The sequence below is a fragment of the Perca fluviatilis genome, chromosome 6, assembly GCF_010015445.1.
Source record: "Perca fluviatilis chromosome 6, GENO_Pfluv_1.0, whole genome shotgun sequence".
In the NCBI taxonomy this organism is placed as follows: domain Eukaryota; kingdom Metazoa; phylum Chordata; class Actinopteri; order Perciformes; family Percidae; genus Perca; species Perca fluviatilis.
The window spans coordinates 37,936,266-37,954,131 of NC_053117.1; the positions used below are offsets into that span (position 1 = coordinate 37,936,266).

At 42.0% G+C, this 17,866-nt stretch overlaps 1 protein-coding gene across 2 annotated transcripts; it reads left to right on the top strand.

Moving 5' to 3' along the window:
- The first annotated feature begins 4,653 nt into the window (after positions 1-4,653).
- On the top strand, positions 4,654-14,434 carry ido1 (indoleamine 2,3-dioxygenase 1). Of its 2 annotated transcripts, XM_039804559.1 has the most exons (10): positions 4,655-4,826; positions 6,266-6,361; positions 6,445-6,564; positions 6,666-6,784; positions 8,395-8,409; positions 8,490-8,589; positions 9,064-9,181; positions 10,031-10,082; positions 10,203-10,351; positions 13,897-14,434. In XM_039804559.1, exons 1-10 carry the CDS (start codon positions 4,734-4,736, stop codon positions 14,292-14,294), a joined length of 1,260 nt encoding a protein of 419 aa, XP_039660493.1. In that variant the 5' UTR covers positions 4,655-4,733; the 3' UTR covers positions 14,295-14,434. The 2 variants fall into 2 exon arrangements, with proteins under 2 accessions (XP_039660494.1, XP_039660493.1); XM_039804560.1 differs by lacking the exon at positions 6,266-6,361 and having other exon boundaries at positions 4,654-4,826.
- Positions 14,435-17,866: the final 3,432 nt, after the last annotated feature.

The window sequence follows — 17,866 nt, forward strand, 5'->3', positions numbered from 1 at the left end:
AAATTTCTACTAAAATATAACACGTGTTGTGGCAAACAAGAAAGCACTAGTGCCCGGCGGAGGGAGTACCTGTCAACAACTTGTGAATTTCACTCTTCTCAAATTGAAATGGAAAGTTCTTTTGAAAAGGCAAACGTTTAGCTCCGCCCACATTTATCCCAACCCCGATCTGCATACTGCAGTCAGGTGCAATTGGTTCATTGGCTGGCCAATTCCCATGATGCAAGGCGGTAAATACAGTTGTGTTAAAATTTGCTGAAAAGTTTGCAGTTTGTTCGAAATACAAATGTAACTTTATGAATTCCGTTTATTAAACGTGTGTTTAGAATGTAGTGTTTTGTTGCCTGGTAATTGTCATTGTTGTGCTGGTTTACATTTGTAACAATGAGTTAAGTGACTGTTACGTTTGAGAAGAAGAGGTGGAGTATTAAGGTGTTAGACATTGAGTAGCAATAGGCTTCCTTCACCCATTAATCTGCTGTGTGTCACTTCACTTGTGGTTATTTTATGTCGAGTGACACAAGATCAGCAACTTCAGAGGGACCCCTATTTTGCATGGGGCCCAGGGATGGCCCCACCCAAGCACCCATGCTATCTCTGCTGTAAATGTGGTTATGTTGTTTTAACTTGAAACTGTGAGTTTAAATAAAGCAGAAAAGTATGTCTGTTATACTAGGCAAAGAAGGTTTCTTGCATTATTAAAGAAAATATTATTTGTTTTAACTTAAAGTATGAAGTTAAACCAAGTAATACAAAGTTAAATCAACTAAAAGAACAACTTTAACAAAACTAGAAAACTGTAGTTACATCAACATCTTTAACTTTAATTTCTAAGTTGAAACAAAGGCAGTCTTCAAGTTGAGTGAACTTCGATTTTCAAGGCAGCAGGGGAACTTGCATTTCCAAGTTAAACTAACATGAAATGTGTTCCCCCTCTCTCTCACCTAACTGTCCTATCGATTAAAGCCCCCAAAAAATAAATCTCAATATTTGATTTTTTTCCATATTGCCCAGCCCTAATGAAAAGTGCTATATAGACCTTTTGAATGGAATTCCACTGTCAGTTGTCAGTTGATGTCATTCACATACACTGCAACAGGAAATCAACGGGCCATTAATAATGTTTACGTTTACATCTGTGAAAAGGTCTATATAAATTAAGTTTGTTGAGTTGAAATAATCTGGGTTATACTATGCACAGTTTACAGTCTGGAACACAGAAAGGGGTCTGACGTCAGGGGGGGAGAAACGGTCACAAACTCATGAAAAATCACAGAGTCAGGAGCACATTGGACAAGGCTAGGCGCTAACTGCTAAAACTAAAATTAAACTAAACTGTCATTAAAGCAACATTTTGTTTACATGTTTTAATCACAGGGGGAGGCGCGGAGAAACAGCTGTTTACACCGGTTTGCCGCTGTCTTTCTTGTTATCGGGGGGGGTCACGACTCGAAAAGGTTGAGAACCACTGGTCTAACGCATGAAAATGTGCTGAGCATTTTTGGGTTTTAGCTCTTTTACTCAATTTAGTGCTGCACTTTAATGAAGCTGAGGGACTTGTGACAAATTTACCCACAGACAAAGATAACACATTACTTTCTTTTAAAGGAACGGTAGTAGAGGTCCGAGATATCTGGACTTCTGATTCCTACAGGTCAAGCTTAGAAATAATCCATCCTATGCTTCCCATGATGCAACAGTACCTATTTGTTAGACCCTTCTATCTGGTAAATGCTTTCAACCCCCATGTCCTCAGTTTGCAACGCTGCCTTTCGGTTCCAAGATAAGAAGTTTCCAAGGTGAGCGATATCCCTGATGACATCATCCGCTCTGCCTTCAATGCAGCGTTTAATTATACGTTCAAATATATTACATTCAAATCACTTACATGTTCTTTTTGATCCTTAAATGTTATTTCTTGCAAATCATTACAATCTTATATCATTGTTTTTGGTTAATAGAGACCAAAAAGGTGATTGAGACTGATTAAATCACTACGAATCACAGTTTTTGTGATAATGAACTTGTTTGATAAAGTAACATGTTTTTATTATTGAACAGATTACTGTACTCGGTGTGCATTACATTCACTTTTATCATCGATTCATTTAATAGTTGACAACTAATCGATTCATCTTTGCAGATCTGGGTGTGCTGACTCAACCTCAGGGTTGTGTGTGATAAATAAAAAGCTGCTCACCACTCGTAGGTACTGACAGCCATGGTGCACAGATGGCTGCAGGTTTTCTTTGTTAAATGGAGTTTATTTCCACTTCGATTCAGTAACTCTGTCTTCACAGCCTCAGATGACGCGGTTTAAAGGAAGGCTCGAAATCCACAACAAATCAAATTCTCCAGAGTTGGTTTATCGTTTACCTCCGTCACGCTGCGTTGCTCTGAACCAAGTCACATTACACGGTCTAACAATGCAATCCAGTGTTTGTACATCTTAACTTTGTCCCAGGACCAAGAGGATCAAATTACAGTTGAGCTTTATGCACACTTTCATGTTAAAGCTGCACTGAATTTATTGTGGAAGAAACGCCTCGACATCAAGCATCCTTCTGTAAACATAAAAATTCATGAAAACGGACAACAGAGGAGGAAAAAGAAAGTGTGAAGAATGTTTGGCTATCTATACAGTAAAATTATGTTTTTTTTTACTGATTTTTTAAATGATAAAGGAGAAAGTTTCTGTAGTCTGGAAGAAACGCCTCGACAACAAGCATCGTTCTGTGAAAAATGCTTTCATAGATTTATAGCCTGTTGTATTTCTTGTCTGAGCGAATGCAGCGTGTCAGCTTTCCGAAAATGATATCAACCAGTTCACATAGTTAAATTCACTTTTAATGTTGTTCTGCAATGTTCAGTCTTCTCCACCAGGTGACGCTGAATGTCTACATGTCTTTCAGTCCTCTCTTTATAACCGAGCCACAGCGTAAGCAGACATGAAAACAAAGCACAGGGTGGAACTATGTTCTCCAAAATTGGAACAAATCAAGCTGAAGTAATGCATTGTACTGTAACCAAAACTTTAGACTTGTAAAAAATGTTATGGGGCTATCAGTATTCATAAAAGCAGTCTTCATTTAACTTTTGGTAAAGCAGATCTAGGCTTGCCTCTAAATGACGTCTCAGAGTCTTGTCTCTGTTGGTTATTTTGTAAGATTAAACTAAAGTTTTACAGATGAATGGAATATTAATAGATTTGCTGCTCTGATGTTGACGTTTTTTTTTCAAATGAAAGGAAATGCAGTGTGGAAATGAATTCATGATTCAATTTATCGTTTCCTCTTCTACAACAGTTGTCAAAACTGGTTCAAAAGAGGAATGAACATCCATACCCTGGCACAAATAACTTCTTGGTGGCTTTCCCTCCAGATGGCTCACGCCCCCCTCTGAATGTAGAGGAGCACAGGTTTCCTGATGTCGTCCCCTGGAAATCACAAGTATGTTCTGAATCGATTCTTATTCTTACATTGACAGTCATTTAATAAAGGTGCAGTAGCTAAGCCTTAAAATAAAACTACCTTTCTGTCATATTTGCTGAAACTGACCCTATGTTCCAGTAGAACTACATGAAGCAGGTCATTAAAAACCAAAAAAATCTGGCTCCTCTGGCACCACCTACAGCCTGTAGTGACATTTGCAAAAATCCACAGCTCCCTGTTCAGATGCACCAATCAGGGCCAGGGGGGGTGTCTACCTGCGCGTCAATCACTTCTCATTCATTCTCCCTTGTGGGGGGAGGGGCTTAGGAGACCGTTTTGGGCTTTAGTGGAAAGGGGGGAGGGACTGAGAAGTTGTCGATGTTCAAATTTTTTGGCTAAGTCCTGGATCTTCGCAATCCTACCTACGGCACCTTTAAAAGGAAAACAGAAAAAGCTATGAGTGGAAGCTATATAGGAACTCAAACTGGATCCTGACTGGGAACATTTTGAGGAGAGAGCAGTCATAGTCATGAATGATCTGGTGCTCTCATGGCAGCTAAGAAGATGCTAAGAGGCTCCAGTTATGGCGCAAATTTGCCTAACAATTTTTTGCCTAACAGTCTGTACATTATATGGGAAAAACATGATCGTTGCCGAGGAAAAGAATGATCCCGTAGAGACGACCTCCTGTGTTCTATCTTCATCATTGTGAAACCAGAACACAACAAATGTTGAGGATGACTCATTTTAACTCCTGCCATCTAAAGTTACATTATGTAGGTAGGGTAGGAATTTGGTGTAAACAGCATTACTGATCTTGAAAACCTATTTTTAGCAGAGTTCACAGAATGAACGGAAGAACAGAATTTCCCCCCTTTTGCTTCATTGATTTGCCGGTCTAGTCAAAGAGACTGAGGGGAAATGACACAAAGTTATGTTAAAACCCTAAAATATTCGGGTCTTCTGAGAAAACATTTGGGACTGGAGCCCCAGAAGCCCCCCCACTCAAATGCAGATATAATCTGATATAATGTGATGTAATACAGTATAAATGCTTGTGAAAGTGTAAAAAAAGATAACAGTGGACTTCTACTAAATGATCCACAATGTGAAGCATACATTAGGTACTGATTAGCCAAAGTGAAGTGAGAATTGTGCAATAGCAGAAGTGAGGGGAAACGTTGTGTAACCAATAACCATTATTGACAGCAGCTTTAAAGCGACCTCTGTGCCAGAGTCCAGACAGTTTGTTTCAGATAGTCGGAGGATCGTCGCTGTCAGTGGGTTGTTGTATTTTTCTCTATGGCTGCTCCTGACTCCAACTCCAAACTTCTTTTCTCTCTGGACTCGTACCATGTCACCGCAGAGCTTGGCTTCATCCTCCCGGATCCTCTGGTAGGTGGAAAAGCCCAATGGATTAGTTTCCTTCTCTACCTTCTTACAGTTTTTCACATTATAGCAGTCATAATAAAACCTTTGATTATCATTTAACTGAACTTAAATGTAATTCACATGAAATGAAAACGGTGCTCACACATTTATACTGTAAAATGTGACCTCATGAATGGTGGTATTGATTGAGACGAATTGACTGAGGGAAGCTGGCATTTGGCATTGTTCCTATTTTGCTTTGTGTGAAGAACTTTATTCCAACCGCCACATGTGTTTACAGAATTAGATTTTGTCTAAGGTCACTGTGTATGTGCATCAACATAAAACAATGAAATGCAAATTTAGGTAAGAAGGCCTTAAAACTAAAAAATGAAAATGTCTTAGATCATTCCATCATTTGCACGTTCACATCATAGACTGTAAAAATAGTGGACGTAGCAGCAGTGACGTCACCCGTTGGGTTTGTGGACTGCCGTTTCGAAGCCTCAAGTTTGGCGATATTGCCATCGCCATCTTGGTTTTTTGCAACCGGATGTGGTGATTTTTTACGAGAGGGTGGAGCTGGGGAGGATGACGCCGCCAAGCCAGTGTTGTTTATGGTTGCAATGGTGCTCCAGCGGAGATTTACCGACGGGTAAACACAGACCTCGGGGTACTGGTGCCGTTCATCTGCATCTACGGCAGTACACAGAAAAACGTTCCCTAAAGTCACAAGCTAATGCTAGCTGTAGCCTAAAAGAATACTTTTAGGCGACCAAAATGTTCCAATTAACTTTGACTTTTTTTAAGTGAAAACACACAGTGTTTTAAGATGAAAACACGGACAACACCCAAAAACAGGTTGAGGTCTATTTTAATGTCCACAGAGTTAGCATGGTTAGCATCGCTAAGCCTCTGTCCTGATTGGCAGGTCCTAAAGCTTCCCCTGCTTTATTGGCTTTTTTGAAATAATTGGGACGAGGCGTCCAGACAGCTCAGTTGGTAGAGCGGGAGTCCATACATAGATGTTTACTCCTCGATGCAGCGACCGCTGGTTTGACTCTGACCTGCGGCCCTTTACTACATGTCATTCCCCCTCTCTCTCCCCTTTTCATGTCTTCAGTTGTCCTGTTGAATAAAGGCCTAAAAATGCCCAAAAAATAATCTTTAAAATAATTGGGACCATAGTTTACAAAATAAACATCATTCTGTGTTGAGGAAGACTTGAAACTAGCGATGGAGACCATAAACTCATTATGAAAATGTTTACTGAGGTAATAAATCAAGTGAGAAGTAGGTTCATTTTCTCATAGACTTCTATAGAAACCGATTTCTTCTTGGAGCCAGTGGAGTCGCCCCATTCTGGAAGTTAGATAGAACGCAGCTTTAAGGCACTTGGCTTCACTTTTTAGACTCATTTCCATTCCACATGTTCTTATGATGCTCTGCCTTGCCTTTCAAAGGAAGAGCTTCCACCTTACTACCAACCATGGATGGATATTGCCCTACGAGTCCCAGAGCTCGTGGACTCTCACGAGTTGCGCTTCCATATTAATGAAGTAAGTGAGGACAATGAAATGAAAAGGACAACTCACTATGTTCATGGAGCCATGTGTTCACTGCTGCTACTCCGTGTGTCCAGATGCCGCTGCTGAGCAGCCAGTTTCTGCAGAAACACCGGGAGTTACGGTTGGCCCACCTGGCCCTCAGCGTGATGACCATGGGTTACGCCTGGCAGGAGGGAGAGAACGACACAGTCAAGGTGTCCTGTTTGAGTTTTTCTGTTTGTCATACTGCTCCCAATTGCTCGACAATCTGCAATTTACATGAATGCCTTTCCATCTTTAATGATCTTCCTCTAAGATGCTGCCACATAACCTGGCAGTCCCGTACTGGGAGGTGTCACAGCGCTTAGGACTTCCCCCAATTCTCACCCATGCAGATGCAGTACTTGCTAACTGGAAGAAGAAGGATCCACAGGGGTAAGGTAACCCTAACCCTATGTAACCAGGCCCAGTAGAGGGCTTAGCCCAAAATTTAGCAATTTAACAGTCGACAACGCCACCTTGGGACTTTCACCCAAAGAGTTTAAAATTCAATTTGATATCACTTGGTACCAATCTGGGGAGTCCCACAACACAGGCAAGCCCACATAAATAATCAGAGACGAGGTTGGCTTGGGCAACTTGAAATTATTTATTATGAACCCAAAGACAATATTCATTTAAATATAACTGTAAAAATAAGCTAAAAACAAAACTAATGCAACAAAAACAAAACAGCCAAAAAAAATACAAAACACAGTAGGAGAGGGGAATTTCATTCAGATAAAGACTATTAAAGTGAAAACTATTTAAGTGGTCAAAATGGTTATTGTGGGTGGATCATATAACAAAAGAAACAAGGACTGCAAATAAACACAACATGCAAAATATCAAAATAAACCCAAATCACATTAAATCTCATTAAAACCATGCAATGTTACTAATAAAATGAGCCAGTTATTCGTCCCCACCTCTACAAATAACTCGAGCAGCCACTAGATTTCTAAAATCTCAGACCAGATTAAAAGTCACTACACAATAGCCAAACGAAATGAACTCTCCTCAATACAAACATAAAACCCGTTGGTGAAAAGATACAGAAAAGTTAAGATTAATAAAACAGGTAAGCTAAGTAAATAAGTGTAAACTCAGACTAGGCAAAACAACAGCAGCGCTGTGCTCTGCATGGACAGAGAAAAACAAAAGGTCAGTGTCTATCCTGGCATGGCAAAAACACACAGTAAGAGTGACAAACAAAGCAGAAGTACCTTGCTAGGCAAAGGGAAAGTCGGAGCTTACCGGACGGGCATTTATTTCCGTGTGTCTCACGTGATGTCTCATGTGACAAGGTACTTAACCTACCGGTTACACCTAGTTTTGCATTTCCAGACCTATCTCCACAGTGTTGTGGAGTAAGGTCTGGCTACACCACAGAAAAAAAAGCCACTCTGGGTTGTTCGCATTTCTTTAAACCAATCACAATCGTCTCTCTGGGCGCGGCGACGGTGGCTCTGCTAAATAGTCTCAGGAAGGAACTGGTTTTGGTGGAACATTTCCCCCCCCGCGAAAGAAAACGCCACATACAATATTAAATGAAGTTAACTGTTGACACAATACAGTAACGTGAGCTATTTAAATTAGCTGATACATGGTTAAAGCTCATTAGCTCTTACCAGTGTATCTCCGTGTGTACTTCGTCCACAGCAATCCCACCAATCGGTCCCAAAACGTCCCAGTTAGAGAGGAAACGCCCTAAACATATTCTTAGTAAATCTTTACAATCATTCCCTGAAAGAACCGAGCAGGCCTGCCTTGTTGCGGCATCCAAATTTTCTTCAAAATTTGACACTTTCAGCGTTTAGCTTGCTAGCTCGAAGGTTGTTGCTGTTTCTCAAAGCGCAGAGATTTTGAGAATGGCAACACACAGAGAGCAGACATCCTCTGGCTTTTTCCTGGAAATGTATTTCTGTTGATCCAGACTACCCTAACCTAAAGTGTAAATCTGTTCTCTCTCATTTTCATGTCCATCTTTATGTCTCCTGTGCCAGGCCTTTTGACATGGAGTAAGTACATTTTCACTTGAATTCTTGTACTATAACATTGTCACGTATGCAACGGTAATTGTTTTACGTTTGTCTTGCAGGAACCTGGAGCTGCTGTTTAGCCTGCCGGGTGGAGACAGTGTTCGAGGTTTCTTTATGGTTACTCTGCTGGTGGAGCTGGCAGCAGTCCCTGGTCTGAGGGTATTTATCTAAAAAAAGAATCAATTCATACAATGTGTACTTCTTATTAAAAAAAAATATTAATTATGTTTGAGTTGTTGTCTGAAAACTATTAAAGTCCCCTTTAAACGAGGTAATTTCAGACAAAGTTATTGTAACTTAACCTGATGTGCATGATGGTTTGACAGCCCAGAACGTTTTTCAAGATTTGTGATCCTGCAATTCAACACGGCCCCTTAGCTCTTAATCTGTGGCAGTTTCACAGAATCGCAAAAAATTCTGTGATGGGCCCACGGAAGAACTCCGTGGAATGAAAGTTAAGGAAAAGGTTGTGGGTGGGCTTATGTTTCCATGACACGCGGGGAAACAACGGGACGGTTGGGTTTGGGAAAAGAAGAACGGGAGGGTTATGGTTGGGTTTAGGAAACGTGACACACGCGGGACACGGGACTACTGGATCTCATGATATCGCAAGAATAACTACCTGTGTTGCAGAACATTCCTGTTGTGATCAACGGTGTCAGGTGTGGAGACACCGAGGCTGTGGCCACAGCCCTGGACGCCGTCTGCCAGTCTCTGCAGGACATGACCGATGCACTCAAACTGATGCAGGGTAATCACTCTAACTTAACTTTAAATTATTACTATTTCCCTAGATCCTTTTTTAACATACTGCTCGGGAGGGGCTGAGCGAGGGGGTGTCTTCTGGGGCTCCAGCCCCCAATGTTATTTTGAAAGCCCCAAATCTTTTAGGTTTTAAAAAAAAAAAAAAATCAACTTTGTGTCATTTCCCCCTCAGTCTCTGTGACTGGACCGGCAAATCAACTGAGCCAAAGTTCTGTTACTGGGGAAGTAGATCGCCATTCATTCTGTGAACTCTACTAAAAATAGGTTTCAAGATTAGCAATGCTGTTTACACCAAATTCCTACCCTACCTACGTTATATAAGCGACTTTGAGTCCATGAAAAGCGCTATATAAATTCAATTTATTATTATTATATGACCTAGAAATAGAAACATCAGACAACTTTTGCCTCTCTTTAGGTGGCAGGAGTGAAAATGAGTCATCTTCAACATTTGTTGTCTTCTGGTTTCAGAACGATGAAGACAGCTGGAGAACAATTAGATATAAAACAGGATGTCGGCTCTACAGGATGATAATTTTCTCTCGACAGCTACCATGTTGTGACCAAATGATGTACAGATTTTTAGGCATTTTATTATCAAATGGCTTGAAAAATAGTGCACATACTGTAGCTGCCGTACACACCCCCGGGTTAAGGTTGGGTTGGTTTTAGGTTTTTTTTATGTAGAGGGAATTCTTTTTTTAGCTAAAACACTGCAAATGATATTTATTGTCTACGCTGCTGGACCTGGGTAACTACTTTTTTAACATGCTTGAATGACAATAAGCTATTCTGAATCTGACAAAAACAAATTGTTAATGTGACTTTTCTTAAGCGTACGTGGAGCCTTCGGTCTTCTATGGCATCATGAGGATCTACCTGTCTGGGTACAGAAATCTGTTTGCATTTGACTGATAAGTTATTCATTTGTAAAGTGAAACATGTTTTTTTTTTAAATACCGGTGTGCGTGTTTGTGTCTGTGTCCATGTACACATGCATCCTGTAGGTGGAAAGACAACCCCTGTATGCCGAAGGGTCTGGTTTATGAAGGGGTGCGGGCCGAGCCGATGGAGTTCTCAGGCGGCAGCGCTGCACAGAGCAGCCTGCTGCACTGCTTTGATGAACTTCTGGGAGTCAAACACGAAGCAAAAAGTGGTAAGATGGATGTTTGTCCTTTGAATAATTACAACAGTTGGACCAAGAGGATCAAATTACAGTTGACCTTTATACTTGCAAATTTTAGAACACATTTATGCCAAAGCTGTACTGAAAAAACGTTGAAGAGACATTACTGTAAAGACATTAAATTAAAAAAAGGACCCCAAGAGGTTTGCCATGTTGGGTTCCCTGCAATTATTCAACAAAAAACATAGTCTATGAAAAAGGACAGAACAAAGAAACAGTCAAATGAGTAGAGGAAATAAAGAGTGAAGAAAAGGAATCATAAAAAAAAAGAATCAAGTTAGGCTATTGATCTTTAAATCAGTTTTACAGATGTTTTCAATGATAATGTGGAAAGTTTCTGTAGAAACAAACGCCTCGACAACAAGCATCATTCCATGAAAACGCTTTCACAGATTTATAGCCCGCTGTATTTCTTGTCTGAGCGAACACAGCGTGTCGGCATTCCGAAAATGATATCAACCAGTTCACATAGTTAAATGCACTTTTAATGTTGTCTTGCAATGTTCAGTCTTATCCACCAAGTGACGCTAAACGTCTACATGTCCTTCAGTCCTCTCTTTAAAACCGAGCCACAACATAAGCAGACATAAAAACCAAGCAAAGGGTGGAACTACTTCCTCCAAAATAAGAACAAATGGAAACTGAAGTAATGCATTGTACTGCGACACATATTACATACTGATATAATAACATGTATGTCGCATTTGTGTTGTAGGTGAAGGTCTTCTACCCACTAAAAGCAGTCAGTCAAAGGAAAACTGGGAGTGGAAGCTATGTAACTGTTCAGGCTGTTCTTATGACGCATTCGTACATCAAAAAGCAATGCACAGTAATTCATATGTAGGCTATTCCACATATTTATTACTGCATGCACCACATTGACTGCTGCTATATAAGAACACTCTGAACCCCGTAGGGAGGAGGTCGGGGTGGATGCACACGTCCTAAAACAAAGGACTTTCACCAAGGAAAAGCGTGTTTGGGACATGGGAGGGTTTTAAAACCACGGTCTTTTTTTTCTAATCTTAACTAGTTGTTTTGGTGCCTCAACTTAACTGCCGTTGCAGCATGGCGCTCACTTTTTGTCGGTTAAACTCAACCGCCACGGCTGCTAAAACGACTGACGGCTCATGGTGCTCTGTAGCCGGCTCCCAGACACCTTTTGTCGGCTAAATTTGTCTGCAAAGACAGACATTCGTACTCCCACCGTGTCAAAAAGTGATGCTTGGTTATCAGGGGCCTTTAGCGTCAGTCAGACGCTTGGTCAGGACTGTTGGTGTCACCTTACAGCGCTGCGGTCGAGCTGCTGCTTTGCCAGGTGCGTCGGTATGTGGCGCTGAGAGCCACTGATCAAGCGTCGAGAATGGGTTGTATAGGCAGCTAAACTTTTACTTTTCTTCATAATTGTTCATTTCTTATAGTTATTATTTATTTTTATTTACCTTTATTTAACCAGGAAGACACTCATTGAGATTAAAAATCTCTTTTTCAAGAGTGTCCTGGCCCAACCCGGTCTCACGGCAGTTCGTGTAAATGTCCACGTTATTCTTAATCTATTGATACGTGTTCACGGAGACGTTTTTCTCGTTTTTTACGTGTAAATGTCACGTTATTTTCTCGGGGAAGAGGTCGCTCCATAAGCCGGGAGGCGCCCGCGAGGCGGCCCGCGAGGCGGCCCGCAAGGCGGCCCGCGAGGCAGCCCGCAAGGCGGCCCGCTGGGGACGCCTCACAATAATGGGATGGCGGAGGTTGGGTTTAGGAAAAAACTTACGGGGAAAGGGCGCCTTAAACGCCGGGGAAAGGGCGCCTTAAACGCCGGGAGACACGCCACAGTAACACGCGGGACAAAACGCCACACGCAGGGACGCCATCCCCGGGAAACAAAGCGCCGCACGCGGGACGCAATCCCCGCTCGCCCGGGTGAAAATCCTGTGTTCTTTGACCCATCCACCACTCCGACCAACCCCCCTAAGCGGATTTTTGGCTTTTTACATCACTCCCTACCATTTCGTGCTGTGGCCACAAAATATGCTTCCCATTGAAATACATTAGTTCACATTTTCGTGTTGTCCACCACGTAAAAACCGACAAAAACGTCTCCGTGAACACGTATCAATAGATTAAAATAACGTCACATTTACACGAACTTCCATGAGACCGGGCTGCCTGGCCAAGACAGGCAGCAGTACAACCACACATACACACATACATACAAACACAAAATACACAAAATACACAAAATACACACAAAATACACACAAAATACACAAAATACACAAAATACACAAAATACACAAAATACACAAAAACACTAAAAACATAAAACAACTGAAACAGCAAATCCCTCGAAGTCAACCACAATCCTAAGCACATCAGGCAAAACGCCTACAGCCAGATGTGGCCGCCTCCAAGTCAATCAACATCCTCTTAAAAGCGACCAATGAAACCAGCTCATTAAGTTTCATGGATTTCTGTAACTTGTTCCATGTAAATGGAGCAGCAAACTCAAACGCCTTTCCCCCCCAGCTCAGTTCTAACCTTTGGAACAGACCCTGTTCCCAGATCCTGGGAACGAAGATTGTAAGTCCCGTTACTATTTACACTGATATAGGTCAGAAGGTAGGATGGAGGTAGACCTAAAATAGCCTTGGCTATGAAGATATGCCAGTGTTGAAGTCTCCGTGTTGATAGAGAAGGCCATCCAACACGTTCCTACAGTTCACAATGGTGAGTGAGGGCTTTAAAACCAGTGATGGACCTCAGAGATCCACGGTACACAGTGTCCAGTGCACGTAAACTTTGAGACGAAGCATGCATGTATAAAACATCACCATAGTCAAGTATAGACATAATAGTGGCAGCAACCAGCCTCTTTCTATATTCGAACGAAAGGCAGGATTTGATTCTGAAATAAAGCCCTAGTTTAAGTTTTAATCTTTTTGCTAGCTGCTGAATATGAAGGGTAAAATAAAGAGATGGGTGGTGATGGCGCCGTGGATATAATGCGGGGGCAAGAGATGCAGGTTCGATTCCCACTGCGATACATCAACCAATGTGTCCCTGAGCAAGACACGTAACCCCTAGTTGCTCAAGAGGTGTGCAACCTCTGATATATAGCAATTGTAAGTCACTTTGGATAAAAGCGTTAGCTAAATGACATGTAATGTAGTAATGTAAAGATTGATCTATTAAAATACCAAGATATCTGTACTTAGATACTGCACTGTAACTTTTATTCTTCTATCTCATGTCTGTCTTATTCTATTTTGACCTGTTTTTAACTGTTTTTTTATGTTTTATGTAAAGAGCTTTAAATTGCCTTGTTGCTGAAATGTGCTATACAAATAAAGCTGTGTTGCCTTGCCTACAAGGTGCTTGAATGAGCAGAAACTAGCGGCAGAAATACAAAGCGATGAAAGTAGAGATGAAGTAGGAGAGATAAACGCAGGGAACTGAAAGAGGGTAAATGAGGGTTTGAAAGAGAAGGACTCATTGTGATGATACTTCCCCCTTAGGTGCCTTTCTAACCCGCATGAGGAACTACATGCCGCCTGCCCACAGGCAGCTGATCCAGGACATCTCGTCGCGGCCCTCCCTGAAGAGTTTTGTCCAGCAGCAGGCCAGCGAGCGGCTGCACCAGGCCTTTCAGCACTGCGTCACAAAACTGTTGGCCCTGCGCAGCTACCACATCAACGTCGTCAGCCGCTTCATCACTGTACCCGCTGCCCGCGCACGACAACTTCGACACCAGAGGCAGGAGTTAGAGGCGGAGGTGATCAGCAGAGCGCCCGCAGCGTTAGAGGAGAGGGGCACTGGCGGCTCCGGCATCATGACCTTCCTTAAGACTGTGAGGGACCAAACAAAAGACGCTCTGCTGCCCGAGATGAGCAAAGAAACGATTCCCCACAGCTGATGCGAGCCGTCGTCACACATCAGGATACACAGCAGAGTGTCAACTACTGTACAGATAGATAACTCTTGTTATGATTTGATACTATAAATACAATGTAATTTAAGTAAATTGTACATCACATAAAGAAGGCAGTAAAACAACTCTGATTACTTTTCTTTTTTGGGGGGCATTTCTGCCTTTATTGGATAGGAAAGCTAATGGGGAGGGCAGATTGTTAATGTGTTATATATAAAGTAGTTATGTATTTTGACTGTGCTTTTTTTATGAGTGGAGAAAATCAACTCTGATTAAAGAAGCAGTGTGTAGGATTTAGTTCCATCTAGCGGTGAGTTTGCAGATTGCAAACAATTGAATTCTCCTCCACTAACCCCTCCGTTTCCAAGCGTGTAGAGAATCTACGGTGGCATTCAGGCAAGGTAAAAACTTGAAAGACCCTCTTTAGAGCCGGTATTTGGTTTGTCCGTTCTGGGCTACTGTAGAAACATGGCCGTGCAACATGGTGGGCTCCGTGGAAGAGGACCTGCTACCTATAAAGAGGCGAAGTCCCTCCCCTTCCGGTTGACCACCAACGGGATCAAAAAACCATTTATCTCTCCCCCGTATATATATTCTTGTCGAATGAAGGTCCGAGGTCCACCGGAAGGTGAGGGGTGACAGGTGACTAACGCTAGAGTTGGTTTAGCAAAGACGCTAGCAATGCAACACAGTCAGAAAATAAGCACAGCAGAAGGGTCAGATAGGTCGGACCTGCGTGTTTAACTTCAAACCTGTATTCGTTACAGTTACGACAAAGCAGAAGTAAATAAGTTTGCGGCTTCCACATATCTCCGCAATTCGAAATCAGCGGCCATTTGTCTACCCGGATGGGATTTCTGCGACAGTACAGATATATAGCGATCATGATTCAGGTAAAAATCGGCCGGAGTTCTCCTTTAAGGTGATTATACACTCATGAAAACATAGTTTGTCTATCTAGTATTCCATTTCTGCCGATAGATCCTGCTGAATCATGCTCCCCACTCCCCTACTAGCTTTGTTGTGTCTGTAAACAAACGTCGGCTTAATCGCCATGAGTGATACCCATCATTCAGTCCAAACCATAATTCAAACCATTGTTGTTTCCATTAAATTCAACCACTAATTCCTTCTTTAATCTGATCTGGAACGCAAAAAATGCCCCAGCTCCAGACCCACGTATCTAGAGGACATTTGGATATCAGACAATTGAAGTCATTGCTAAGCCCCCTTACATACTTTTTGGGAAAGTACTTTGGAGATTCAGGTCAATCTCAGTTTCAGAAGTAAAGAAAGTTTTGTCTTCTCTTGCTGGAAAATGTAGCAGGTAGCAGCACAAAAGGTTACTGTCACTGGTTTAAAGTAGAAATAAAAATGTACAGAAGCTGTCAAAAAATGTATTATGTGAACAAAATGGATACTGCAATACCTTGTGAAACCATGGCAGGGCACTAAAAGGAAGCAATATAATTCACACCAAAATAATGTCTCACAGGTTTTGTCTTTAAAAAGCTGAAACAGTGGGCACAGAAGGCATGCAGGACACTGATTTAGCCTGGTCACAAAAGGACTAAATAAAATCAGATTTTTGTCCACATGAGTACCCTTATTTCTTTATTTATAGATATATAGAAACAGAGAGGAAAGGTGAGAGGGGAAGGCATGCTGCAAAAGGCCCAGGGCCGGACTCGAACCCTGGGGTGTTGGACTAGGGGGGGGGGAAGGAGACTGAGTACCCAGGGCCCTCATGTGAGGAGGGCCCAAAAAGATGCTAGCATGAATAGCTGTGGATGTGGGGAGGGGCCCATAGAGAATGCATTTCTACAGGGCCCAGAAATTTGTGCTAGGCCCTTGCTCGAACCTGGCCACTGCGCTTAGGACTGAGCCCTAATGGTACGTACCCTACCTGGTGAGTACCCTTACTTCTCATGGAGTACTGCCTCCTCAAGTATGTACGCACCCCTGAACACCTGCATAAACATGAGCGCTCACTCCGAACCACTTTCACTTCATCTTCTACACCAGTGATTCCCAACCAGGGGAACTTCTGCAGTTGCCCAGGGGGTTCGTGGAAAGATTGTGGAGCAGCTCGACTAATTTGAAAAAATAGAAATTATGATTTGATTACATTTTCTGTAACACCTAATTATGTGTTGCAGTGATGTAAGAGTGCTTGGAAACTAGTTAGCAAGCGAGCGCAGAAGTTTGAACAGGTAGCCAAACGTAATGACTTAGCAGTTTACATGATTAGCTAAAAATGGTTAAAATAGTTGACTAAAAGTACCGTTAATGAATAAATGGTTGAAACATTCAGCTCCACTCCAAGTAGCATAGTCTGCGAGTATTAGTCAGATTGCTAACCAAAACTGACGTTTAAATTGACAGTTTAATTGTATGAGAAAATCCAATTTTTATATAATTTATAGAAGAGTTTTACAATTGGAACAGACATTAATAATCGAAGATGGGGTAAATGAGTTCATCAGACAAGGCTAAAGGGGTACTTTAGACCTAAAAGGTTGGGATCCTCTGTTCTGCACCCCTGCACCACTTATACAATAAGAAGCTACTCTTTAAATGTCTGCGTCTTAATCGGTTGCACGTTTTGGTATAAAAGGATCTTTACACAAAACCTTATCACAGCTGAATACTTCACCACTGTAGTTTTAGAGCCTACATATTATGTAGAGTAATGCTTTGTGTTGTCATTTACATAAAAAAAACAAAAACCTGGTTGTGGCGCCTGGGTAGCTCACCTGGTAGAGTGCGCGCCCGTATACAGAGTCTGCGGCCTGCCTGTTCGACTCCGACCTGTGGCCCTTTGCTGCATGTCATTCCCTTCTCTCTCCCCTTTCATGTCTAAGCTGTCCTGTCATAATAAAGGCCTAAAATGACAAAATGCATCACACCACAGTCAACTTTAGTGAAATTGGTGCATGGCTAAACTTTGGAAAACTACTCGCCCCAGTGGCTGGTGAGCAAAAAAGTTAACGTCAAGCCATGAATGTATGTAATGAAATGAATTTAGAAACAAGTTTGAAGTGATATATTACCAAGATATGCGGATAAATATAAATATACCCGAGACACATGCAATACTCATGTCATGCAACTGCTGAATTATTAAGTATTTATCATTAATATTAATCATTTGACAGTAAAGTATTGACAGGCTGGAACCTGACCTTTCGCTCTGAGAAAATAATCAGCCTTTGTTGCGTCTTTACTCTACAGAACGTCCCCACAATGGGGTTGTCATGTCAAAGTACAATGCACAATGCAGCGCAGAGATGCATCACTTATCAGAGTGGTTACCTCAGAACTCCTCCAGCCCACATCCAGCCCTCACATGCCCCGCTATAGGCTACTTCCTGGACGGAGAGTGTGGAAAACCCAGAGCAATGAAGGGATGGATTGTGCCATGAATGGCTAACGCTGTGTAATCTTCATCTTGCTCGTCTCCAGCGGTGTTTCATTACAAAAACAGCCTTTGCAAGATCAGATAAGGAAGACGATGTGGCAATTAGACGTGACAATCCACCCCCCTCAACCTGAGC

What these genes read in the sequence shown, in the direction of transcription:
- ido1 (XM_039804559.1), top strand. Translation starts at nt 4,734, where the DNA reads ATGGCTGCTCCTGACTCCAACTCCAAACTTCTTTTCTCTCTGGACTCG. An exon ending in TGCGCTTCCATATTAATGAA is followed by an intron (nt 6,362 to 6,444) that starts GTAAGTGAGGAC and finishes CCGTGTGTCCAG; the next exon opens with ATGCCGCTGCTGAGCAGCCA. An exon ending in TGCACTCAAACTGATGCAGG is followed by an intron (nt 9,182 to 10,030) that starts GTAATCACTCTA and finishes ACTTTTCTTAAG; the next exon opens with CGTACGTGGAGCCTTCGGTC.